The sequence below is a fragment of the Poecilia reticulata genome, linkage group LG5, assembly GCF_000633615.1.
Source record: "Poecilia reticulata strain Guanapo linkage group LG5, Guppy_female_1.0+MT, whole genome shotgun sequence".
Classification (NCBI taxonomy): domain Eukaryota; kingdom Metazoa; phylum Chordata; class Actinopteri; order Cyprinodontiformes; family Poeciliidae; genus Poecilia; species Poecilia reticulata.
Window position 1 is genome coordinate 27,962,955 of NC_024335.1, and position 25,861 is coordinate 27,988,815.

General features: G+C 41.4%; 2 protein-coding genes and 1 long non-coding RNA gene across 3 annotated transcripts in view; 2 read left to right on the forward strand and 1 right to left on the reverse strand.

Annotated features, from left to right (window-relative positions):
* sox13 (SRY-box transcription factor 13) overlaps nucleotides 1-2,002 on the forward strand; it is a 40,162-nt gene extending 38,160 nt beyond the window's left edge. The window contains exons 13-14 of the mRNA XM_008410234.2: nucleotides 199-415; nucleotides 1,606-2,002. Coding sequence (XP_008408456.1) covers nucleotides 199-415; nucleotides 1,606-1,909 — 521 coding nt within the window. The 3' untranslated portion in view covers nucleotides 1,910-2,002. The remainder of the gene's footprint in view (nucleotides 1-198; nucleotides 416-1,605) is intronic.
* Nucleotides 2,003-5,760: 3,758 nt separating this feature from the next.
* On the reverse strand, nucleotides 5,761-18,296 carry etnk2 (ethanolamine kinase 2). The gene is made up of 9 exons (XM_008410233.2): nucleotides 17,933-18,296; nucleotides 13,711-13,848; nucleotides 13,509-13,630; nucleotides 13,287-13,427; nucleotides 9,679-9,821; nucleotides 9,343-9,426; nucleotides 9,096-9,256; nucleotides 8,937-9,010; nucleotides 5,761-8,424 (listed from the first exon to the last, which is right to left on the reverse strand). The coding sequence occupies exons 1-9, from the start codon at nucleotides 18,077-18,079 to the stop codon at nucleotides 8,352-8,354; spliced, it is 1,083 nt and encodes a 360-aa protein (XP_008408455.1). The 5' UTR covers nucleotides 18,080-18,296; the 3' UTR covers nucleotides 5,761-8,351.
* Nucleotides 13,862-24,542, forward strand: LOC103465426 (uncharacterized). Its single transcript, XR_533791.2, has 3 exons — nucleotides 13,862-14,911; nucleotides 23,399-23,503; nucleotides 23,599-24,542. It is a non-coding gene; the product is annotated as an uncharacterized LOC103465426 (long non-coding RNA).
* The last annotated feature ends 1,319 nt before the right edge of the window (nucleotides 24,543-25,861 follow it).

Sequence of the window (25,861 nt, forward strand, 5' to 3'; positions counted from 1 at the left end):
TATGAGGAAATGTTTTTTTTTTTTTTGTTATTTAAAAAGTGTGTATCCTTGCCTCCTTTACACTAACCTAAATAAAAGGTCAAGCTGTATGAATAAGAGGAAAAAAATTTGACTTAAAAGAAAAAGTTGATAAAATTGCAGTTTGACCAAAACGGGACATTTTCAAACGTCCTTGATCTAAAGTCTGTCTGTCTCCAGGCTCCAGGTGGAAGTCCATGTCCAACCAGGAGAAGCAGCCATACTATGAGGAGCAGGCGAGGCTGAGCAGGCAACACCTGGAGCGTTACCCCGACTACAAGTACAAGCCTCGACCCAAACGGACCTGCATTGTGGAGGGCCGAAGGCTGAGGGTGGGCGAGTACAAAGCCATGATGAAGAGCCGCAGGCAGGAGCAGAGAGCCACCTACACACACAGGTAGAGAACCCACCGACACGCTTCACACTCGCTTTGAGAGAGAGTCCCTGAGGAGAGCAACAATGTCCCTCTTTACTGACAGTAACCCACGGTTACCCTCCACAAACTGTACGGCCTTCAGCTTTTCCAGCCATCTTTGGACTATTGAAGTGTTTGGAGCCTGTCCTCCATAATGAATGCAACTCTTCCAGTTCTTCAGATGAAGCGAACAGTTGTTGAAGCTTCATGTTATTCATGCTCTTTTTTAGATTTAATAACTCGACTGGAGCTGGCATGGATGAAATAATTCAAACATGTATGATCTCAAACTCTTTTTTTTTTTTTTCCTCATTTAGTCTTTTTAAAACTCCCGCGTATTTTAATGGTGGAATTTGACTAGGCCATTTTAACACATAAAAATGCTTTGACCTAAACCGGCTAACATTCTAATCAGGTTTTACAAAATAATATCTAGAGTTGGAAATCCTGTGTGACCCTTAGGAACTGTTGTGAGTGCTTACTCTGTGTGTTTGTTTTTAATTTTCAAACTGTATAATTTTTTTTAGTCACTAGGACAAAAAAGACATTATACATTTAAAACAAGGGAATAAAAATGGTGAAGTATCTTCATGCAGCAGGAAGAGGGCGCCTCTGTCCCAGCCTCTAACATCCCAACAGCATGATGCTGCCACCGCTAGGCCCATTGCAATAAACAATAAATCAATTAAAATGAGCTCCATGATTTCTAATTTTATGACTAGAACTTTTATTGAAGGACAATTTTGTTTAGGGACTTTATACTGTTTTGTTATTTTTATTTTGTATATTTAAAATGTCTTCCAGTTCCAGTTTTCAATGTTCGTTAGAATTTAAAGTTTTTTAAGGTGTTGTTATCCCATTACTATTAGGTTATTTGAAAATGGTCTCAAAACAATATTATCATTTATCGCAATAACTTCTGGGACGATTTATTGTCCAGCAAACAGAGATGGTGCGTTCAGGGTGTTACGTAAAGTTGTAGTTTTTCCCCCAGTTGAAGCATTTTACATGTAAATTCAAGTTTGGTTTCCTTCAGCAGCTTTCCTCTCCAGCTGTTGGCACATAGATTAGTACTTTTAATAGTGAATAAAATGAATAAGACTCATTGTTTATGTATCGTGTTGCGTCGTGTCTGATGCCACGCCCTGACGATGACTCATCCTGTCTCCCAGCCAATCAGAGCCGCAGCAGATCCAGTACTCCCAGAGTGACCAGTACCCGGCCGGCGGCTCCATCTCCGTCCCAGGCTTACCGTTTCACCCGGCGCTGCTGGAGCACTACCTGCCGCAGGCCCCGCCCCCTGCCCGCAGGTCCGAGGACCGGGCCACGCCCACCCCACTGCCCAGGGACAGGGAGAGAGAGAGGGAGCGGGAGAGAGAGAGGGAGAGAGAGCGAGAGCGACTGCCCTACAGTGAAGGAGAAGAAAGCGACGTGGGAGAGAGGAGTGAGGGGGAACTGGTGCTGCTCACAGACTGATCATGTTGGGCCCGGTGGACTTCTGAGGTCCCGGTGGGTCTGGTGGGCCAGCAGAGCGAGGAGACGGAGAGGAAGACGAACAGAACTTCAGCTTCAGATGTCGCTCCTGGTTTTGAGGCAATCACAATCCAAATCCTGGACGACTGAGACGCCACATGCACACACACACACACACACACACACACACACACACACACACGTACTCTGGTTGTACATTAATACAAACTCCCCAGTAAACCCGGTTCCCTCATACAAGTCCTTATCAGTTCCCTTCCCAGATGAGTCATCACCTGCTTTGTGTTTTTTTTTTCTTTTCTTTCTTTCTTTTTTTTTTAAACTGTTGTTAGAATGTAGAAAGTTATCATTTAATCCCTTCTGCTTCTTGTTTTTCTTCCATGTTGCCTTTTATCAAACAATATGCCTCCCAGGGATTAGAATCGCTGCAGGAAGCTCCAAAGGAACTGTTCAACTTAGATTAGCTGCTTTTCACCTGTCAGGCAGCCCAGGAGGCTAGACCGGGTCCGCACCGCCCCCTGGTGGTGGAAGCTAGTCATTACGAAAGGCAGACATAAAGGTAGCACTGGACCGTTCACGTCCAACCCGAAACCTCTGACCAAAGAAAAGCCTGATGACAGCAGGGTGCTTCATCATCATGTCTGTTTTTAGTGTCGACTGCTTTGTTTTTTTTTTTATCTCCAGGTGTTGACGCCGTCGTCGTCACATCTGGAAAAGCCTTCAAATAATTTAACCCGTCATCTCAAAACTCCAACATTTAATCTGAGTACGTTTGTCTGTTGGTGTCTGCTCCCCTCATGATTCCTGTCAAACAAACAGAACTAAAGAATTTTCTAACCCAGATTGTAAGGCATCATAAAGCCCATCAGGAGACAAAAGGGAAAAATCTGGTGGGCAAATTAAAGCTTGGATTTTTTTTAATCTGAAATTAACAATCATAAAAAGCATTTTATTATTCATTGGCCCCTTGCCACCGAACAAAATGCATAAAATCAATTAAAAGATACAATAATAAAATCACTTGAACAGGAAAGGCAGAAGACGTCAGATATAAAAGCAGTTTTAAAGAAATGTGTTTAAATGTATGATTTGAAATGAGGGAGTGAATCCATCATCACCCGATAACCCCAGTCACATCCTCCTGTTTCTCCTCCTCCACATTTCTTCTGTTTTCCTAAAGTGAAGCGTGTTTGCTTCAGCTCCCTCTCTGGCTCAGAGAGCTGACCCCCAGCCTGTTGCATATATTTGTTTTTTGCTTTTTAAGTGTTTCTTGATTGTTGTGTTTAATCTGTGCATTTAAAAACATGTTGTTTTTTTGTTGTTTTTTTTTCTTTTTCTTGGTGAAACGATGCTGAAGTTCCTTCATTCATCATCGTTTACATTCTTGTTCAGATCGTCCAGCAGCAAGAAAAACCATCCCATGAATTGAACTGTCCGTCTGAAATCACTCGGTCCACGATGAACTGTAACTTGGACCTGCAGAGGTGTAATATTCATGATTTGCTCTGTAATAGAAAATATTAGTTATGACAACAGTGGAGCACTAAAAAATGGATTACGTTGGTTTCCTTGGAGAACCAGATGTAAAAAAAGAAAAAAAGTGATTTTTGAACGCAACCTTTCTGTCGCGTATGAAAGGGAGCTGAACGTAAATAAACCTGCATCCATCTGACAGCGGACACAAATTGTAATACGAAAGCACTTTCCACTTCTTTAGAGACACTGGTCATGATGAGTACACTGGCACCATAGTTAGTCTCCCTTCCTTATCTTGCTGTGTGATATTAAGTTCTGTTTTTACAAATGGCTAATGGTCAGTTATTGGTGTGATGGTATGCAAGGATTTTTTTAACTATTAGCTTCAGAATCGCATTAGTTTTACGTCCTACAAGCTTTTAATGAAAAAACACGAGTGACTGGAGTTTTGTTCATAAATCGCTAACTAGCTGCAGTAAGACTGCTGCCAACAAGAGAATCCATTTAGAAAAGACGCATGTAGTTGCCGACGATGAGGGACGACAAATCATTACTCTTCTTTATTTTTAAGGCAAACCATAACCAGCTGCGACCGGTGTGTTTGCTTAAACAGCGACCTAACACAACAGAAAGCCTAACTACACAAGCTAATATCAGCAGTAACAAAGAAAACCTCAAGAAGTTAGTTAAATTTTGTTCCTTCCTTGAGATTTATAATTTTTGATTACCAGTAATATGATCATAAGCTACAGTTAGACCCTGAATTATTAAACCTATTTCAGTGTAAAGTAATGGATGTTTCCTCTTACTGAAAGCAGTGCTAATGTTTTAACATTCTCCAAATTCACTCTTGAGTTTGACGGGCCTTTTTTCATCACCTAATCTTTAACTCCCTCCACAAAGTTGAATGGCTCTTTGACTTTATGTGCTAACTTTGATAGCATAAACTTTAGCATAGGTCAAGTTGACAAACCGTAGGTTCCTGAAAGGATTCCTACCTTTTATTAAATTGAAATTATTGACTCGGTTTTCTCAATTCTGGTTCCAGCAAAGAAATGTACGTTTGAGAAGAAGTTTTAAAATTATTTTAAATTTTTTTTAAATTAGGTGAAGAAAATTGTTAGCTAGCAGCTAACAGTGTAGCTTATTGAGTTTCACTGGCTGCATTAAAATCACACAGAAGAAAACCTGGTACTTAATGTTTTATTTTGTTAAAAAGTTCTTGTGTTATGAATTTCAGGATATAACTTCATAACTGTGGTGTCTGTCTTCTCATCAAATCCTGGCTCTGCGGTATTTAGATTATTTCAATAAAGAAGTTGTTAGCTGTTCCACCATTAAAGGGTGACATCGGTTAAACAAGAAAGTGTCTCAGGCCTAAACTGGACATGAAGGTTCATCAGAAACATGCTGGCTCTTTTGTGTACAGAGATCAGAAATGAATTATTTTATTACATACTAGAACCACCTGTCATTACCCTGCTGATGTAAATATAGAAAAACTTTATTTTGTTTATAAGAGCTTGTGTAATTTAAAGGTGTACATTTCCATATGTTTTCAGAGTTTTTGAAAGACAATAAACTGGTTGTTTTAATCATGTTGTTTTTAATAAGTTAAACTTCCTGCCAATTGCCTGGTTCTCCCAAAGCTCTACAAACCTGAGTGGTTGCCATGGAGATTAAAGGAGTTGTCAAACATGGATGAAAGAATCAATGCAACACTCCAGATATGTTTTAGATGCAGGAATATTATGACATGACATGACAGTCAATTTTACATGACACTGTAACTAAGAATTTTAACGTTGAAATTTATGTAGTTTAAATAAATTTTTTTTGCAGGGAACAGTTTTGATCTTCCAGATGGACCAACAGAAACTTTCTGGTTTATCTCTAAATGTCCAGTTAATTCTGCCTCGTTGGATCTTTGTAGAAACGAGGGATCTGCAATATATCTGCATTCCCGTGTCGGCCACGAACGAAGCGTTTCGTTTTTTAAACTAATATTGGTCCAACACCTGATGTTTATTTTCATCTTGCTGCCATTTGTTTCAGGATGCAGAGAGGAAGAGGATTTGGCAACAAAAGGAAAGCGAAATAAAATATTGGTTATCGGCCATAACAGATATTAAGACAGACTTTCATCCTTGGCGTCAGTTTAACGATCAGTTTGGATCAGTTCAGTGGTGGTTTTCTGGTTCTGTTTCCACCCGAGTGTTACAGTAACAGGCAGGACGTCCCGGGTCCTGAGCCCCTGTTCCTCATGGGCAGAAAGGAAGCTGGCACATGGACCACAGCCCGTCCACACACACACACACACACACACACACGAACACAATGAGGCATAGCACACAGAAGAATCCTTTTAAAATCAATTTAGCCTTTAATTGAAAAATTGAAATATTTACCGATAAGTCGTTAAATAATTCTTTTCACTCCTACAGGCTGTGAACAATCAGTGTACAGTAAACTTTTCACAGGATTGATTACAGTATTTACATCCTCTGTTCTCCACACATTTACAAATTCCCGTCTGCAAGCCAAACTCTGGCTCCTTTCACACACAACGCCGAGCTTCTGGCAATGCTTTACAAAAAGGAAATTAAAGTAAAAATAAAAAACTCAACAGTGTTTTTTAAAATACATTAGTACATTCACTCGGAAATAATCCAACCTTAAATAACCTGCAGTTCAACGCTAGACTGCCACTGGTGTGATTAAAGAACACGATAAAAAGGTGGGAAATGTAATGTTAGCTTCACTCAAATAAACTGCTTTCACAGATTTGTGGGAAATTAATGTGCAGGAATGTTTTAATGCTAATTCTGCTCTGCTGAGCACAAAGCAACCAGCTCATCTGGAAATACTGATGAGAGAGAGAAACCTCAGTGGTCCAAACATAGAGCCTCGGCTCTGAGCAGAATCAGTCTGCAGTGTTTTCTGAGTAAGTCTGTCATCAGATGGAGGTCGGCTCGAGGTCAGAGGTCAATTCGAAATGTTTCTACAGTGCAAATGTGCCTTCTCTCCAGGCCGAGCTGTGATTGTGCATCGAAGTGTTTACTTCACTAATTTAGTCTGAAAATCTACACGAGCTGCTTTGTGGCCTGGTGACAACTGCAGCTTCTCTTCTCCCAAACATGCACCACGTTTCAGCAGTCGTCACGGCGACAAAAAAATGATCCTCTGTCAGAACAGACAGGGTTTGGCTTTAGAGACGGACGGCTCCTCCACTTTCTCCCTGAAGTCCCTGCAGCTCAAAGCGCATCAGCATCAGAATCTGCTCAATTATTAAACCCAGCAGCTACATGACACCAGCGATGCAGGACAAAGGTTTAGGCACCTATTGTTTTTTTTAGATGAACTAGTATGGAGTGTTTTGAGGATGACTGTCATATAGACGCACCAATCCCACAGCCAGATAAGTTTACTGAAGGTCCTTCCCATCTTCAGGCTCTGAACACGTCAACCAACAGGAGGGACTTTACTACACGTTTTTCACTTTGACTTTTTTTTTTCTTTTTTTACCAATTTTTATAGGGATGCACTGAGGAATTGGCTCAGATTTCCTACATTTTCGGTGATGGGCCTCTGCAAAGGTCTGGACATGAGCCTGTCCCACTTTGACCTGGTGACCTGAGTGACGGACCGGCCCACCGGGTCACGGCTGGACATATATGGTCGTATCTGAAGCTGGACTTTCATGGTAGTATTAGCTGCCGTTGACAACCTTTGATGCTCTAATTAGCAACTTTTCAGACCAAGAAAAATAAATAAATAAATAAATAAAAATTGATGTCAGCCAAAATTGGCTTCAAAGAGAAAGAAAAAAAAAGAAATTGTTGATTGGTCAAAAAGTGCAATCTGTGCCCCGACATGTTTCTATAGACATTGTTAAGTTGCATTTCTAAAAACGGGTTCAATGAATCATGTTGTCCATGTGACCCGGTGGGCTGAATGTGGACGTTTAACAGCACTCAGCAACTGTTGGCAACTTTTGGAGTCACATTCAGCAACTTTTCAGAGAAAAGAAAGTGACAAAGGCTAAAACTGGAATGTCAGGCTTAAGAAAAAAAGGAAAATATCGGTGATGAGCTAAAAAATTGCAATCGGTGCACCCCGAAATATTTATACAGTTATCAACTTGCATTTCTAAAATCGGGTTCAAAGATTCATTTTGTCCAAACTAACAAAGTGACCTTGAACGACTCAGAATCCCATGTGTTACAGTAAAATCCAATATGGCTCCAGATGTAGGAAGCAGGTGGGAGTGAGGGAAGCAGAGGGCTGAAACATGAGGAGAGAGAGAGAGCAGATACAGAGGGTTTAGGGTCAAAGGTTGGGATTTTCCAACATGTCTGGAAAGCTGAAATGGAAAGTTAACGGAGCGAGTCGCTGCAGCCATAAAGGCCAAGAAGCTGGAAAAGCGGACAGACGCTCCGATCCGCCCCGAAAACAAAACACCAACACCTGCCAGAGCCGCAGGTAAGACGAAAAATAACTGAAAATAAATAGACAAACTAAACGTCCAGTTCCTCTTCCTCACTGTGTGATTCAGACAAACAGATTGACCCGTCGGCTGAGCTGAGGCTCAGCAGCAGCCGCCTGAAGGCCGTGGAGTCACAGAGTCCCAGCAGACATGAGCTGCTGGTACCAAACCTGAGGAGGAGCAGGAGGACGAATGATCTGGACAGGGGGAGTGCTGCGAGCCTCAGTCTGGCTCAGAGGTCAACATCCCTGACCCCAACATGAAGAAATTAATCAATAACATGGAGCTTCAGTCATTCTGCGGTCAGACCGGTGAAAGATGCTGAGGTAAGTTTGCAGGAGAGTAATTGCGCTTGATTAAGACAGAGGCTGCCTGGTGGTGTGAGAGGCCCCGCCCACCAGCAGCAGGTTGACAGAACCGACCCGACCCGACCCGACCCTCGGCCTCTTCCTCCTCCTCCTCCTCTCACTCTGGGATCTGCAGCGCCATCACTGTGGGTTTGATGTGGAAGTACTGGTTGAAACGAAGGACGGCGTACCTGCCAAAGACAACAGGAAGTGACTGATAGCAGCAGGAACGCCGGACAATAAATCAATAAACAGCCTCAGAAATGAATGCAATAAACAATAATATTGTTATTTTGAGATAATTTTTTACTGGTTTAATAATAAAAGCATAATAATGCAATCACACCCACTGGGGGGAGACAACAAACTTTTATTTCTAAAGAATATTTATCAGTGGAACCAGAAAAAATTTAAAGATCCAAAATAAAAGAAATATTTACAATGGATCAGGAAGTCTCTAATTTAAACTATATTAAAAAAAACAGCATTCAGCTTAGACAGGGAAAACAGGCAAAAGTGGCAGGTAGTGCAAACATTTGATACTTCTTATCAAATGTTGGCAGCATTTCTCAAAATGGCGGCTTTTCAACAATATTAAAGGGGAGTGTCTCTAATGACTGCTGTCCAAATGGAAAATATCACACTTATTTTAATTCATCATGTGAGATATGTCTCACACACAGGAACAGGAACAGGAACATACCCAAGGAAGTCGAAGTCTATGGAGGAGTATTTGGCTTGGATGAGAGCCCAGAAGCCCCAGAAGAAGTGGGAAGCCTTTGGGGAGAAACGTTAGACATCAGCTGCGGTTCAACAGCCGGGCTGCGTTGATCTGAACATGAACCAGGCCGTTTCTCCTCACCAGAGCAAACTTGTTGACCTGAACGTAGAGCGTCTCCAGCTCCCGCTGGCTGACCTGGTCGGTGTTCTTGGTGAACAGCTTGTAGGCCTGCAGATACTCCTTCAGCCAGTCCATCTGCATCTGGACACTCGGGTAGAGGCCGTAGTCCAGCTTGGCCATGCCTGATCACCACAGGAACAGGATACAACAGAGATATAACCCAAATAAAATCACCTCCTGCATTCAAACCGTAAAGTTGATCACCAACCTGCAAACTCGTTGAAGTGGTTGCCGATGTCGAAGGCCTGGTAGTTGTAACTGGAGTATTCGTAGTCTATAAAGCGAACGTGACCTAAAACACAACCAGTCATTACATTATGGTCTTCGGTTGTGTGCTGCGCTATTGTTCCCAGACATAATCCCTCAGATGCTTTGAGAACCTGCAGAGAGGTCACACTCAACACAAAGTACAGCTCTATGCTGATATTAGCTTTTAGTTGAGCCTGGATGTTGACTTTCTGTGCAATTCCACTCGAAAAAAGCTCCATCTTCCATCTCAGGCTGGGCTTTGATTCAGACTCTCAGCCCAGCGGAGGCCACTTACCCTCCTTGCTGTTGTGGATGATGTTCTTGCAGAGCAGGTCGTTGTGGCAGAGCACCACAGGGGAGCCCAGAGTGGACAGATGTTCCTTCATCCACAGCATCTCCTGCTCCAGCACGGCCTTGCTGGGAACCTCCTGCTGGATTCTGGGGAGGGAGAGAGAGGAAATAGAGAAATGATCACTTTTCCCACCCCTCCTGTGCTGTTAGGTTGCTGTGACGACAACCGCGAGTGTCAGAAAACCCAACGCCAAGGTAAACAGGAAGTGGCAGGTACAGTTACGCTTGCTGTTATTAACCAAAATAAAGTGCGACTCCTTGTTTTGAAATCCGTGAGCTGGAAACATGTGGTGAAAAACAAGTGGGAACAACAACCGAGCAAAGCTCACAGCACCAGGCGGTGGTGGGAGGGGGAACTCCTGCTGCTTTTCACATCTCATGATTCACTGTTTTTTTTTATTCATGTTTGTTTTTTTCGTTTCTCTGCATGTTGCCCACGGCAACTTAAAGGGCAACATTTCTTTTAGCTGTACACCATGTTATAATAGTATTTCCTCATCAAAAACATAACTGGAGTGTTGATTTCATGCAGGTTTGAGAAATCCTTGAATCTCAATGGAAACCATCCAGCTATGCACAACGCCTGCCTGGACCAAGCTCCGCCTTCAAGATGCAGCTCCTCCTCCGAACTGCAATTTCAGAGTTTACGAGCTTCTGACTCCCAGTGCAGCCCTCCTCCACTCAGCTCCTTCAGACTAGCCAGCAGCAATTAGCAAACAGCTGGTGGAACTGATCAGCAGCTGAACCCATTATAGGAGCTACTTCTCGGTGAAACACTGGTAAAAACTTTGTTAAAGCGTCAACAGAGGAGCCATGTTGGGATGACTTCCTGAAGGTGGAGCTTTACAAAGACCAGGAAGTTTTAAAGAAACAGAGGCCCAATTTCAAGAACTTAAATTACAAATTCAAATTTCTTTTAAATCATATTTGACAGATAGCATATTTTTTAACAATTGAAGGTAACATATTTACTTGATTGTGCTATAAAATGGCACTATGTTCCTGGAAAACACATAATAGCGCTCCTTTAACTTCCATCTCGTCGTTGTGATCTAGCTCCAGACTGCCTCTTTTCAACAGACCTGTATGACCTGCAGGCCGTTTCTGGCCCACAGGTTTAAGCCTCTGTGAGAGCCTCAGCTGACCAGGTCCGGGATGCTGAGCAGAGACCCCTACACTGAGTCTAATGGGCTTATGCAGCCTAATCCCGGCCGGGTCAGTCTGACGGGACAAGGAGAAGCTGGATTTCACACCCTCTGCTTCTCCTCACTGACTGGATTTCAGCTCATCAAACGTTTTAAGGTGGATCTACGGTAATCTTACTACAGGATAGTTAGGAAAGCATCTGTGGGAAACTCAGTGGGAAGAAAGGAGGAAGTAAAGTGAGCTGCTCCGTGCATGGAGCTCAGCAAACATCTGCCTCCGTGAGACTGATGCAGTCAGCAGTTACATAAGACACAGCCTGGCTTTGTACCAACAGACCTCTGTGTGCCACATTCGTTCAGCTAATTGGTGGAGAGTACAGGTTGAAGTAATCACACCCCTCTGACTACTGAAATCTACCTGTGTGTAACTTAGGCTACGCTCACACAGCAGGCAAATTAATCAAAAAAGATTTTTTTGTCTACACACAGTTTTTTCAAGACAGTCTGAACTGCCTGATTTTGATCTTTTTACCTAAAAATAAGTCCAATAGACAAGTTAAAATGTGATGTCACGTGTTTTGCTGCCTGCTGGAAGGCAAACACTGCTAGCTAACGATGACTAGCTGTCAGGTTACACTAAGTTTTAAACATATGCATGATCCATAAAAGGGATGCAGTGTTTTCTAGTAATTATCAACACTATGACAACTAGATAACAAGGTCCAAGGATATCACATTATACAGGGCAGGAAAACCTTAATAAAAAAATATTGCCAGGGTGAGTAAGCAGGTCAGTTATGCTAGCTTGACTTTGATAATCTTAACATGTATATGTGCTGCAGAATTCTGTGTGTTTCACTTAAAAAATAAGGTGTTTAAGATACCAACTATAACAGATCAGTAGAGCAGGTGTTTACATTAACTAACCAACTGTGTTCAGATGATCGCACATTAATAATCGCAAAATAAATATCAAGCCTAAAAAAATACCACAATGGACTGAAAGTTTAGTTTTTTTTGTGAGAAATAATTGTGTGTTTTTCTTGTTGAATCTCATGACACTTTTACTAATCTCTACTCTATCAGCTAGTGGAGCTGTTGTCAGTCAGTTGCTATGGCAATGGATCTGTGTGTAGTATTGAGACGACGAGAGAGAAAAAAAGAATACAAGTGGTTTTGAGTTGTTCTTCAACTGTTTTTCTGCACCATTTTCCCTTTGTTGTGGCACACTGCGCTAAATGAATGAGGCCTACGCATCCAGGTTTCCTTTAGTTGTTCTACTGCAGCAGTGCTGCTACGGGCGGCATATAAAAGATTCATCTTTTACCCACCACTCCTGGTCCGACTACTGCTGAAAGAAGTAAGAAAAATAATTCACACAACAATAAATAGTTTAGAGGGGAAGAAGCTGAAAACTGTGCATCAGTTTCCTTTCCATTCATAGTCAAGCAGGACTGTATTGGTCTGTTTCAGCAGAACACAGCGAACGATGCGGTCGTAACTTGAAAGTGTGGAAAAGTTCAAAGGAGGTGAATGAATACTTTTAAAAGGCTCTGAGAGTCAGAATCAATAGAGTGACTTATCTGTGAGTCAGCTGCTGGTGACTGCTTGCCAACATGGATGAATAGATGACTTATAATCAGACATTTAGATAAGTTATCAGTGAATTTATAGAAATGTTATTCAACTTGTTCGGGGTAAGAGTAGAAACTGAACTGAAATTCAGGATGAATGATGAGGTGATGTAATGTTGTGACACAGACTCAGTGTGGATCCAGAATGTAAAAAGCTTCTTTTTTTCTCTCCTGCAGGATTGAGTTCAGGATCATGTTAAATATTCACTAAGTAACTCTGAGATAACTTATTGCCTGACTTCAACTTTCACTGCCAACGTTTTAATTCCTGATATAAAGGTTTGTTTGGCTAAAACCATAGAAGAAATGTACAGTTACAGGGAAGAGCTGAATCCATTTAGATGGATGGTCCGTTCTTAGAAGGTAATTTGCTTAGACAAGAAACAATGACTCCAATCCCATCTCTAATAAAGCCAAAATTCACATGCGACCACTCTCCATTACAATCTAAAAACAATAAATGGTCACAACAAAATCAGAAGTTTCCAACTATACATATAAAAAAGCCTCAACATTTTTATCAGTACCAGTGATTTTTATGCTTCTGTTAATATGGCTACATCAAAGCCCAGTAATGAATTTACTAGGCCATTATTTAAAGACGTAAACCAGACACACTGCCTCTCTCTCTCTTCATCTCCACTAAGTGCTGAGGTGACAGAGGAAACCACAGCTACTCCCACTTATTTTCCAGGCAAACCAGGCAGCTCTTTAGGCAACATTTGCATGGACGTCACGGTGAAAGTTGAACAAAGTGGAAAGAGAGAGCTTACCTGATGTTGAAGGCCTGATCGGTGAACTCTGTGGCCACCAGGGAGAAGTACTGCCGCATCTTGATCCACAGGTTGGGCTTGGGGATGCAGCCGTTGTGCGCATGGATGGCGTGGATCCGAGCCATCTCCCTAGCTATCAGCCTGAGAGCAGAATGGAACCAATGAGTCGGCTAGAAATGAGTTCAGACCCAGAAGACAACTGGTTGATGATGCGGTCCTAACTGGATCAGGGCGGGGTCCCGGACGTCCTGCGGCCCCAGAGCGTCCCCCTGCATGAACTCGTAGCAGATTCCGTTCTGGAAGGTGCAGTAGAGGCGTGGGGCGCAGCCGTTAGCATGCAGCACCTGGAGCGCGACGGATCAGAAAACGATTTAGGCAGGAGAACCAAACCCCACGCACCTGGAGGTCAACACGCCCACGCTACCTGGAAGCTCTTCAGCTCGTTGTCTCTGTCCACAATCAGCTCCGTCTTGTTGCCGTACACTCGGACGAGGACCACATCGTCAGGGCTGTCATCCACGTAGCAACCAACCAGCTTGTTGGTGGTCCCATCGGTGAAGGACTTGAAGAGAGAGACAGGAAGTTAGCGTTCCCACTATGAGGCACGTTTCCTGAAAGATTTCCACCTCCAACCTGCTGCACCCCATGAAAACTGACCTGAGCCAGCTTCTCCCTTCTATTTACAGAAGAATACTGTCAGTACTAAAGGAGCACCGACTTCAGTCTTTATTCCGGTTGTTGGAATTCTGGTCTTGGTTGTTATCAATATTTTTTCATCTGTATGTATCAACCGATCACCAATCAACCAAAATGAAGGAAGGTGAGGTCAATTTATTGATTTTAGTGACTGATGAAATTTTCAGTTTTAAGGTCAGTTCTTAAAAGACGTTTTGAAGTTTGACAATCTTCTACTTATTTGGACTTTGAATTCAGGTCAAATCACAGAACAGATTGTTGAAATAAAAGCCAGTTCTTCTGTTATTTGTAATTTATTTTTAAGAAAACAATGTGAGAAAAAAGAGGGTTTTACTTTTCAGTCATACTGCCCAGCTCCAACAGAGAGGTTGGCATGTCTGATTTTAAACTGACTGACAGATGTCAAAACTCAACCTCATTTTGAGAAAGGTAAAAGGTGGATCTTAGAAGTGCATAATTACTAAACACAAAGCCAAGAAGCTCAGCTGCAGAGTCTGCAAGGAAAGGGGAAAATGTCTTGGACCAGAGCCACACTGAAACACGAGGAACCATACTGAAGATGGAGAAAAAGAACTAAGCTGATCATTTCTGCAACAGTGAACCAGAGGACCATCATCACAAGCGAGGCAGGTGAAACCTGGAAAAACAACAAGTTCTCTGCTAAGGAGTTCAGGCTGATGCCAGAGCTTTGGCTCTTTGGAGGTTTGGTGTTTTTGCAAAAGACGAAGACCAGAATGAGTTAGTGCGGCCATCTCACACATGGGCAGCCATTACCACGGAAACGTCCATCATAGCAACCATGGCAGCTAGTGTGTTCTATTCACCAAACAAGGGCAGAGTAACACCTGTGTAAATATGATGAGCTGCAGCAGAATGCAGCGGAGGAACAGCAGGTCTGCACCAGTGACGTGCGGTGAGGTTCTTTGCGGGTGAGGCACCGACTTACGACTTACAGGTCCTTCTCAAAAAATGTGCATATTGTGATTAAGTTCATTATTTTCCATAATGTAATGATAAAAATTAAACTGTCATATATTTTAGATTCATTGCACACCAACTGAAATATTTCAGGTCTTTTATTGTTTTAATACTGATGATTTTGGCATACAGTTCATGAAAACCCAAAATCCCTGTCTTTACATCATGTTGTAATTCCCACCCCTCTCCCACTCAGCTCCTTCAGACTAGCCAGCAGCAACTAGCAAAAACCTGGTGGAATTGCAGATACGTTGAGCTCATTATAGGAGCTTCTTCTCAGTGCAATGCTGGTGAAAACGTTGTTAAAACGGGTTAATGTTGTGACGACTTCCTGAAGGTGGAGCTTTAGAAAGAGCAGGAGTTTTTAAAGGGACAGAGACCTAATATCAAAGTGCTTAATTGCAAAGTCAAATATCTTGTAAGTCATGTTTATATATATATATATATATATATATATATATATATATATATACATACCGCTCAAAAAAATAAAGGGAACACTCAAACAAAACAATATAACTCCAAGTAAATCAAACTTCTTTCCACAACTGGTTGAGATTCCATCTCCAATGTTCAAATAGATTGAATTTTCATAAGAGGTGATGAAGAAAATGGCTTATTGAAGAAGTGGTCTTAGGAATGTTCCAGGAGTTTGTAGAAATCTAACTTCATTGTGTCGGTCAGGCTCTTCTGCAATAACAACAGCAAGCAGAAAACCCTGGAAATGAAAAACTAAATGTCTGATTGACAATGTCAACACACTGCGTCCGTCTCTGCCCAGACGCTCACTCACACATATCTGACATTCCAAACGCGACTCGCCACAAAGACGGGCGCACAGGCATCTCTGTTATCACTGAACATTCACCAGCACACACACACACACACGCGCACACACACGGGTCCCAGTACAGCTCTGATCCTATCCACCCAGCACACAATGCAGCGCTACCAATCAGTACCCTGATGGAGACTGATAAGCAAGGTGGACATCTAGTGAAAGCAATGCATGTAGCACAGTGTTTACATCCTCAGCAGCAGGTGTGTGTCTGGTTGCTGTGTGTGGTACCAGTTTAGGCAGGGATTAGCTACTATGATGCAAACATGCTAGCTGTGTTTGAAACGTGCAGCTAAGCTGTGTCACTTTAAATGTCCATTTTATTTTATTTAACTTTGGGATTAATTAAGTATTTTTGAATTTGAATGTGTCTCCTAACCAGAACTCAACTGGGATTTTCTGGTTCTATCATCCAAATGCAATAGAAATAAATTATTTTAAAGTACAAAAATAATTTGGTCACAAACTTTATACAAATTGGAACTCAAACTTCTTGCAATAAAAATGTAGGTAGGCATGGTTTAAATATGTTCTTCATTAGCCAGCAGGTCTCACGCCAACCTGTGATCCTGATTTTATTCATAGTGCAAGGCATAAAGTTACCACAATGACTAGAAAAGAACCCAGCATGTTCAGTCTATTTCTTTCCTTTTTTTTAACCTCAGCATGATTGGAATATCACCATATTTGGCGCAAAACACCAGTTTGACTTCGACTGAGGGGGGTGAGTTGTGCCCTGTCCCACTTCCAGACTCCAGTCTCCATCCGATCTCACCTCAACAGGTTTTTGTGTTGACTAGTCCTGCTGACAGACCACAATTACTGCCGTCTGATGCAGACTCTTAAAAAAACCAGACTACAAATCAAGAGAAACTTAGCAAAAAAAAAGATATATATACATCATGTTTTTTGCTCATCTTTAATTTGCAAAACCCACCTTTGGAAAGGATACAAACTTTTAAGACGTAGGGTCAAAGATCAATAGATTTGACATGAACTGCAGATCACACAATGCTTCTAGGCTATCTAATATTTTCGCTGAACTGTGCTGTAACTGCGGCCTTGCTTGAGTTGATAAATGTTCTGACTGTACTGCTCCCAGCAGCACAGTCCAGGTTTTAAGCCTCGACATTAAAACCTGGAGACATGATAAAGAACCAAAACTCAAAGTCAGCAGGCTGAATACAGTTGGTCTTCCTCTTTGAACATATAATGGATCCTTTAACAGCAAACATTTTAACAAAAGATGGCAAGAAGTCCAAACGGGAAGGTATGGCTACATTTTACTTTAGAACAGTGAAACAGTCTGGCCTGGCCAGATTCATAACTGAATCTCTGACCGGTCTACAGCATATCTGTAGATCTCCAACAGATCTACAGATATGCTTGTTTTAATGATGTCATGGCAGCAGTTTTTGAATGACTGATCTTTGGTGACTTTCAACATTACAGTGCTTCCCCTACCATTATGTTAGGCATATGTGATGCTTCTTGAAAATTGTTCCTCAAAGATATTAGAATGGGTGAAACTGTTTTCTGGACAAACAGTAGAGACAAGCTGAATACGACTGTAAGCCACACCTTTCAGATTTTTATTTGTCCAACTATCTTTAAATCGTACAATTATTAAACTGAAAGGTGCGTTATTGATCCCTATATGCTGTGGAGTTTGGATTCAAGTGTCTTTGTTTTGTTTTTTAGGCTGTAGTGGTATTTATTGTTCAATTAATAGGCATGAAATAGAGAGAAAAGTGAATGGGAAGACCGGGAATCGAACCCAGAACCACCGCGTTGAGGACTGCAGCCTGGTACACGAGTACCAACTGAGCCATCCACCGTCTATACATCATTGTTAATAACGGAGCTGTCTAATCATTTAGTTCATTCGTGAGAGCATTCTGAAATGACAATATCATTTTGCCAACAAGACTATCAGGAACATATTAGACATATAATCCACTATCATTAATAAATTAGTAGAGCGTCTCGCCAGCAGTCAGCGCACCGTAAAAGAAATGCAACCTGCCCAATAGGTCATGTTTCCCCGGCCCTGCCCCTGCCTCAGCCCGGTGATGCTACGGAGCTGTCAATCTTAGCCTAGCCTAGCACAGGCTAGCATAACGGCTAATGTTACCTTGGTTCTGACGCTGTCAGGCTCCCACGCCGGTCTCAACTCTTTAATGAGCTTCATCGCCCCTTCTTTCACGTTGTGCTCGTCTACAAACACGGGAATTTTCCTGATAACCGGCGACCCGACAGGCACATGTATCTGCGTTTCCATCCTGCGGCAGCTTCTCTGAAACAGTAATCTCCGAGTTCTTCACAGATGTCTCTCCAAAGCCAAGCATACAAGAGCTGCTTGGCTGTAACGTACCGGGGAGGTGTTTTCAGACTTTTTTTTGACAAAATGATCCAGGTACAAGCTGGAGTTTTGACGTTGGGCTGAAGGGACAGGGAATGTATGGACAGACTGATGGGGTGCGGATGCTCGTCGTCGCCGGTTTCCTAAGGAGCAATCAGCCAACAGTACCATTTCCTCATGCTAGGCTCCGCCCACCGGGGGATCATCCGATTGTACCACACGCCGATTGAGACGCACGAGAGTCAGACACGCCCATTATTCCCGAGTGCTACCGAGTTTAGCCGAACAAGATTAACCTCTAAACTTTAGTGGAAATGTGTTTTAGAATATAGTCCTGAAGAATTCGTTTATATTTAGACAAAATAGTAGCCATTTTACGCCAGAACCTCTACAGTAACCGAGGAAAAATTGTTTTAGTATACTCTTCCGAAGAAATAGTTTATATTTAGACAAAATAATAACCATTTTACACCAGAACCTACAGAGTAACTGTACAGATAACATTTCCCCAAGGTTCTCCGATGTTTGGTTCTATTTTACACCATTTGTGGAATCCTAAGGGAGCATTTCCCAAAGGTTCCCTGAATGTTAGATGCAACTTTTGCATAAATTTTGGACACAACCAAAATTAAATACATTTTGAAATATCATATTGGCTAACAAATTGAAGAGCACTGCGACAGACTGGCGACCTGTCCAGGGTGACCCCGCCTCTCGCCCGGTACGCTAGCTGGACATAGGCACCATGCAGCAACCCTCCCGACCCCACTGAGGGACAAGGGTGTAAGAAAATGGATGGATGGATGGAAATTGAAGGGTAAGCTTGTAAAATAGATTATGTAATCAATATTAACAGTAGTAACTGAATGTGTTTCAGTTAACCGGATTCTCCAACATCCATATATGGGGAGGCAGGGTGTGTGTGTGTGTGTGGGGGGGAGATTTGGAAAAATTAATAATTTACTCTTTAATATTTTAATACAACGATAGTGATTTACTTCTGCAATACTAAAGCAGCAAAGTTGATGAATCTGAGTTGCTCAGTTGTTGGTTTTGTCTCTGTTTTGAGCTCTCTTCCTTTGTCTCTCTTTTCTTTCATGTTGCTTTTATTTCAAATCCCTGCATTTATTTTGGTATCCTCACATCTGCATGTGTGCAGGTGGAGGTGAAGAAATATCTCTGGATAATTTCAAAGATCTGTGGGCAACTTAATAACTTGACTTGGGCTTTGATATAAACTGTTACTATGGTTCTCTAGGCAGAGGCGAGGCTCTTGAAACCACATCCAGACAGCTGGGTTTATCACAGTGGAGTTGTAGAAACACATGAACTGAAAGAGGATCAGTGGAGGTAGGGCTTCATACACTGTATGGAATACATGTTTGCTTTATTTTAACTACATTTCACTTATCAGTATTGTGTGCAGAATTTTTTTGGGAAAAAGTTAATTGAATCCATTTTGGAGAAAGGCTGTAACAAAACAAAATTTGGAAATATTATTTCATCACTTTATTAGTTACAAAATAATCAAATGTTCTGAAGTGTTTTCAGATGTAAGTCCAATCAAATAATTAACGACTGTGGAGAAAATGAAGAAGGTCCAGGGGAACAAAGGGAGGTGTGCATATCAATACTGTGTTAGTGATGCATCACCATAGGCACTGGTTAAAGGAATCGATGAAACTTCAATATCTGTCAAAAAGGAATAAGGACTAATTTAAAAGATTTAAAAATGCATTATTTTTGTTTTAAAAATATGAGGCAACATGGGTGCTGAAAGTAAAAAAAAAAAACGGACAAGAATATTTGTGAAGGAACAGCGCTTCAAAGCAAAAATGTCATTCTTGCAGTACCATCACTTAACCAAATGGTGGCAGCACAGCAGCAAAAATGTGGCAGGGAGCTGATGCACAGAACGCCAGAGGAACACACGTCAACCTAGCCGCCATATTGTGAGGGTCAATTTATGGGGCAAGAAAGAGAAAAAGAAGAAGGGAAGACAGACTACAGAGGAGCATGGCTCTACTCCAGTTTTCCCTCGGATGACAGACAGAGCTCCTCTCCCTTTTTCTAAAGCTGAGCTGGATGTAAGGTTTTTTTTGTCTGTGATCCATGTTCCAATAGAGTCAGACCTTTGCAAAGATCAGTAGATAAGATCAGTTTCTCATTTATTATTTAAAATTAAGAAAATCATGTACAATTTATGGGTGCACCTCTAAAAATGTTTTGCATATGTGTATTTTTTTTCCACATATAGACTAAGCTAAGTAAAGACAGTGTAAACCCTAATTGTACCTTTACACTATTTATTAAAAGTTTACCATTTTCAAATATTTGTCAGCACTTTCACAGCCAATCTGAACAACATCTACTTGTAGTAGATTTTTGTTAGTAATAGTAGATTATTATATTCTGAGGGTTTTGGCCAAGTCGTTGCGAGTGAAAATTATAACACATATAATACGTCCCAAATCAGACATGTTATTATATTGAGTCATAGCTAGCAGGTTTTATCTGTGCCTATGTGATGTTGTGGGCAAATACTTGTTTTTGGCAGCATGAAGTCATGTTGTGTAAAATGCCTTGAGGCATGATTTTACACGTCGGTCCCAGTGTGTGTTTAAACAAAAGATCCTTGAGCTTAGCCTGCAGCGTCCCTGCATGCTGTCGAGTTTCAGAGGGACCCTCAGAAAATCCAGCGCAAACAAGGCGATCATCTTAAGTTGTCTAAAATTCAGCAAAGGTTAAGCAAAACACAACTTGCTACACTGTAAAAAGATCATCTGGACGATTTTAAATATAAACTTTCACATTATCCACTTTTCATCAAGGACAGTTCCATTCTATTAACATTACGTTATTTTTGATAAGAAATCCTACCTATCCTATTGATTCAATTTGATTCAAATTATGATGACAGCTGATTGAAGACAGCTGTAATTCTCTGTCATTGTGTGCAAGGTGACTGATGAAGAAAACGGTTATGTTGTACTTCCTTCTTTTACCCTTAGGGCAAACTTCTCTGGAGTTCTGCATGTGATTTTGTGAAAAATGTCCACATCGCCTTTCTATGCAATTCAAAGATGTTGTTCGCCAACCATCACCCCTCTTCGCAGGGAGTGATGGCTCATATGGTGTCACTTTCTTCACAGTCGACATGGCGCATTGCAAACGTCAAGGCCAAAGGCTAAAATCAAAGCCGATCATTTCAAACTTTGACAGGAGGTCTGACAGACGTTTGACGGCCCAAAGCGTAGAACAAGCGGTTGTTTTTTTTAAACAGGCTAGTCCAGAACAGGTCTTTGTTGCTATTCTTAACACATTCTCTAAGGAGACAAGTATTTCTAGTGAATGTACTGATGCTGCAAGAGTTCAGCTACTTAGTATAAATGTTTACAAGTGACTAATAGCTACTAACAGTGGTACGGGACAACATGTGATGTGCAGTGCAGTCACACCCAGGTAATATCCTCAGATCTACTACCTGTAGCCACATGCCTCATCTGCAGCTATGCCTTAGCCAGGCTCAACACAGCCTCTCTGGTATGTTACTCTCAAATTGAGTGTGAACCTGCCTCTCTGTGTTAGTGGGCTGTGTGTAGGCCTCATTCATGACCCAGGTGGGACAGCTCAAAGGTAAACCTGGACTCCTTCCACAAGTCCGGAATGAGGAAATGTTTGCACTGTCACACACACACAACAAAATTTTAAAAAAGTGAGCCATAAATCACATTCTATTGAAGAAAAGAGTCCTGAACGAGTTTCCTCTCAAACCTCATCCCTCATGTCAAAGCCCATGTTGACACACTTCTCATCCATCATGGATCCTGTGGTTTGGATAAACCGGATGGTATTCTGAATGTATGTGGCTTTGTCCGTCAGATGTTTATATTGGCTTAACAGTTTTGAATATGATCAGCGACAAAATGGCATTGATAGATGTTTAAACCCTTAACTATTACATGTTACACTGCAAAAACACAAAATCTTACAAAGTATTTTTGATTTGAATATACTTTAAATAAGACAAAACTAGGTTTTCAGTGACTTTTCAGCAAGATATAAGAGCTTGTTTCTCGTCAGTAATTCCTTAATATTGATGGAAAAAGTCCTAGTTCCATTGGCAGATTATTTCACTTATAAGTGAAATAATCTGCCAATGGAAGCTAATGCATTTCTATCAATATTATTCAATTCAAGTTGATATAATCAAGGACAATGCTACATGTTTTGTGCATAGGCTTTCCAACCACAGGCTAATTTGCTGACCCAGTCCTTGATTGGACATTTAGTAAAATTGATAATTAAGGAATTATTGACTTAAATCAAGCTCCCATATCTCGAACAGTTACTTTTAAGTTAGTTTTATCTCATTTCGAGTGTTCTAAGATATTTGCACTAGAAACTAGACCACAGTTACTTGGTAAGAATTTATGTTTTTTTGCAGCGTATCCAATGGATCCATGAGATCACCGGTGTGATCATGACAGTTAAAGAGTTAACCATCTTGTGATGGAGGGAAAAAAATGGCATAACTGGTAAACCCGGCAGAGAGTTTTTGTATTATCTGTGAGTGTTAATGTTTTTTTAATAAAACTAGCCTACATGAGATATTGTGCTTAGGTCTTCAATAATTACTGTTGCTCTTTGAAGAGGCATGCTAGTCATTAGCCTCCCCTTCTAGCTAGTAAGAGCTAGTAAGAGTTAACTAGAAGGAGAGGCTAGCTATTTCTAGCTGGTGCTAGTCTCCTTCTCATTTGTCAGCTCCAGTTGCAAGGTAAGGTAAGGTAATTTTATTCATATAGCACATTTTCAGCAACAAGGCAATTCAAAGTGCTTAGTTTAGGTAGTGTGCCAGCCTATCATTAATCAGCCTTCATAATGTGGACATAGCCTCTTGTGAGGAGGATGCAAAACTTTTAATTTTAGTGCTGAAACTCTTATCCCCATTGGTTGTGGACACCTTTTCCTTCAACCCAATTTCCCATGAATGCGGAGTTAGCCGTTTAGTGTCTGGTTTCAGTGGCTTACCCTCCTTGTGGAAGAAATCAAATATATTCTGCTGCAGACCTGAGTTTTCCTGGACCATAACATCCACAGGCGTGGCACAGTGGCTGTGCCTGCTACAGGGTCACTCCTGGATCTGCTGAACACAACATCTTTGTCAGCATCACCACTTCAAAGAAGCGCTAAAGTGGTTTGTGGGTTTATTTGCCTTTTTTTTTGTCAACCCCCCAGATGAGCATATGGCAACACAAAGCATGAACCCAACCTCCTGTCAATACCGAGAGTGGACCACTCCCACTGTGAAAGGTGAACAGCAGGACACTCGTGCACGCCTGCGTGAGTACACACACTAGCGAGCTCACGGATATTGCTGTGGACCCCCCCAGCCCCCAAAATGCTTTGGTTTTCAGATGAAGTCCTTTCACCCCCAGCAGGCAGCAGCTGCAGGGCTGTTTCTCAGAGGGAGGCAGGACGACAGCCGGAGCAGTCTTTCAGAAACGCACAGCTGATTACCCTTTATTCAGGGAGGCACGAGAACACTTGCGGCAAAACATTTATTATGTCATCATGCTAAGCCGGTGTGCTTTTTGGGCCGTCTTCCATGGAAAAACAAGAGAATTCCATGGAAAAAAAACAACAGAACCAGTCAGAACAGAGGAGATATCTCCGTGTGACAACATGTTGCTGTGCTTCATGATTTTGTTGGACAGGGCATACAGAATCCTACCAGGTCCTTGTTGCTAGATATAGAAAGAATGAGGTTTTGTTACAACTTGCTGAGGGACATTTTCCCAAACTTTTGCACCCAAGTCATGTTTTTTTTTTTAATTCACTCAAATTTTTTTGATGTATCATCCTTCCACCTTGAAAAAGGAAGTGTCTTGGTGTATGTAAACTTTTGACCAGCAGTGTATGGTTGCTAGCAGTTCAAGATTATATCAATCTATCTTCCTTCAGTTTACATAATCAAGCACTAAACCCTTCTCTCTTAGCAGCAGGTCGTTTGTAGTGCACACAATTTCTGGTTAGCTTCTTAGCGTTGAACTGCCACATTACGTTACGGCCAAATGTTAGCGACTGCTGGGTGCCAATCAACCAGGCCACGCAAAAACATAATTTCATCAGATGCCAATGTTACAATTGACTGTAATAAACTGGAAGGGGGAAAATGGAGAAAAATGGAGAGTTTTGTTCTGTGACGTTAACTAGTGTTGGCAATGTTTTCACACATCGTGGAACTGACTGGAAAGATGTGAACAGAGGAAAAGGCTGATCAGTCATGTGAGATAAATGTTAGCCACATCGGAACTTATTCTGTAAATTTGTCTCCTGCTCCCCTTTAGTGTGTTAATTCTTATTTTTTGGAAAAGCTGAGAACCGCCTCCAGCAAGAGTAGAATCCTTTTTGCAAAATAAAGGAATTATTTTGAATTTTGCAGATTCCATCAGCCAGTTGTAATGCAATAAAAACAGAGTGAAACCACTGTCTGCTTTCTTGTGTAATTAAATCTGAGCTCTCAGGTGACCAGTGACAGTTTTACTCAGGATGATTTAAGTGCATCTCTACAAAAAATATCTGTCTTTCAGAAACGCAAGATTTGTGGCCTTTTGTAGAGCTGACTCAAAAAGCACACTTAGCTTATCAAAGGCAGAACAAAAATCAAAATAAAACCCAGGTGAGTCACTGGGAAGCTCTGCTGTTAGCATTCAGACTCAAGGCAAAGACAAAACAGGGACTGTAGTCTTTCACTGTGAACTCATGTGACTTCAGGTGACTCACCTGTGCAGCAGCAGCAACTGAAATATGCAGTCGACTTAGATTACCTCAACTCTTAACAGGAATGGACAATGCAGCAGATCTCACCATCATTTGTATGTACATTTACTGATGTACTATTTTTCATCAGACATTGTCCTTTCACTTTCATTTTATTTTTCAAAATGTATGCACAAAGACAACATGGATACAAATATACAAAATGCCATTTTCAAACAGTTTTTAAATGGAAGTGTCCTCTAAACCAAAGTGGCCCAAGGTGAAGAAGTAATCATCGATCCCTTTAACACTATTTTCTGGAAAGCTGAGTTCAATTTCTCCAGCCACAGGTCAGCCAGGCCTGCTGACTGGCTGACCAGTAGAATTTGAAAATCACTTAAACAGAACCTACCAGACAACATGAAGTAGGTTAAATGGGCCGAAAAAAGCAACACGTTCCAAGAGAAATCAGTGACAGGAATAAAACATCTAACATATGTCAGTCTGGAAGAGGTTACAAAATTATTTCTGAGCCTTTGGGACTTTATCCAACAGAAGCAGAAACCTGGAACAGTTGTGAACCTTTCCAGGAGTGACCAGCCTCCTAAAAAAAAAAAACTCAAAGAATTCCTCAAAGACTCATTCAGGAGGTTCCAAAAGAAGAACAAGATCTAAATCATCTCGTCTCAAGCCTGCCATGTTCTACACGGGTTCTGGAATCCAAATATAATAACTTCCTAATACAATATGTAGTTTTTTGATGACTTACCAGAAACACTAAGAGAGAGAAACACCTTTAAATGAACTGTAGTGATACTGGAAATTAGAGGTGGGAAATATGGACTTAAAGTTTTATCACTGTATCTTGTGGTACTATTGTGATAACGATAAAAGTGATGATCAGACTTCTGTTGTGTTTTTAGGTAACTGTATGATTCT

Coding starts and splice junctions, on each gene's coding strand:
- etnk2 (XM_008410233.2), bottom strand. CDS start 18,079: ATGGAAACGCAGATACATGTGCCTGTCGGGTCGCCGGTTATCAGGAAA. Junction 13,631..13,710: donor ACGAGCTGAAGAGCTTCCAG/GTAGCGTGGGCG, acceptor GTCGCGCTCCAG/GTGCTGCATGCTAACGGCTG. Junction 8,425..8,936: donor ATAGACTTCGACTTCCTTGG/GTATGTTCCTGT, acceptor TGTCTTTGGCAG/GTACGCCGTCCTTCGTTTCA.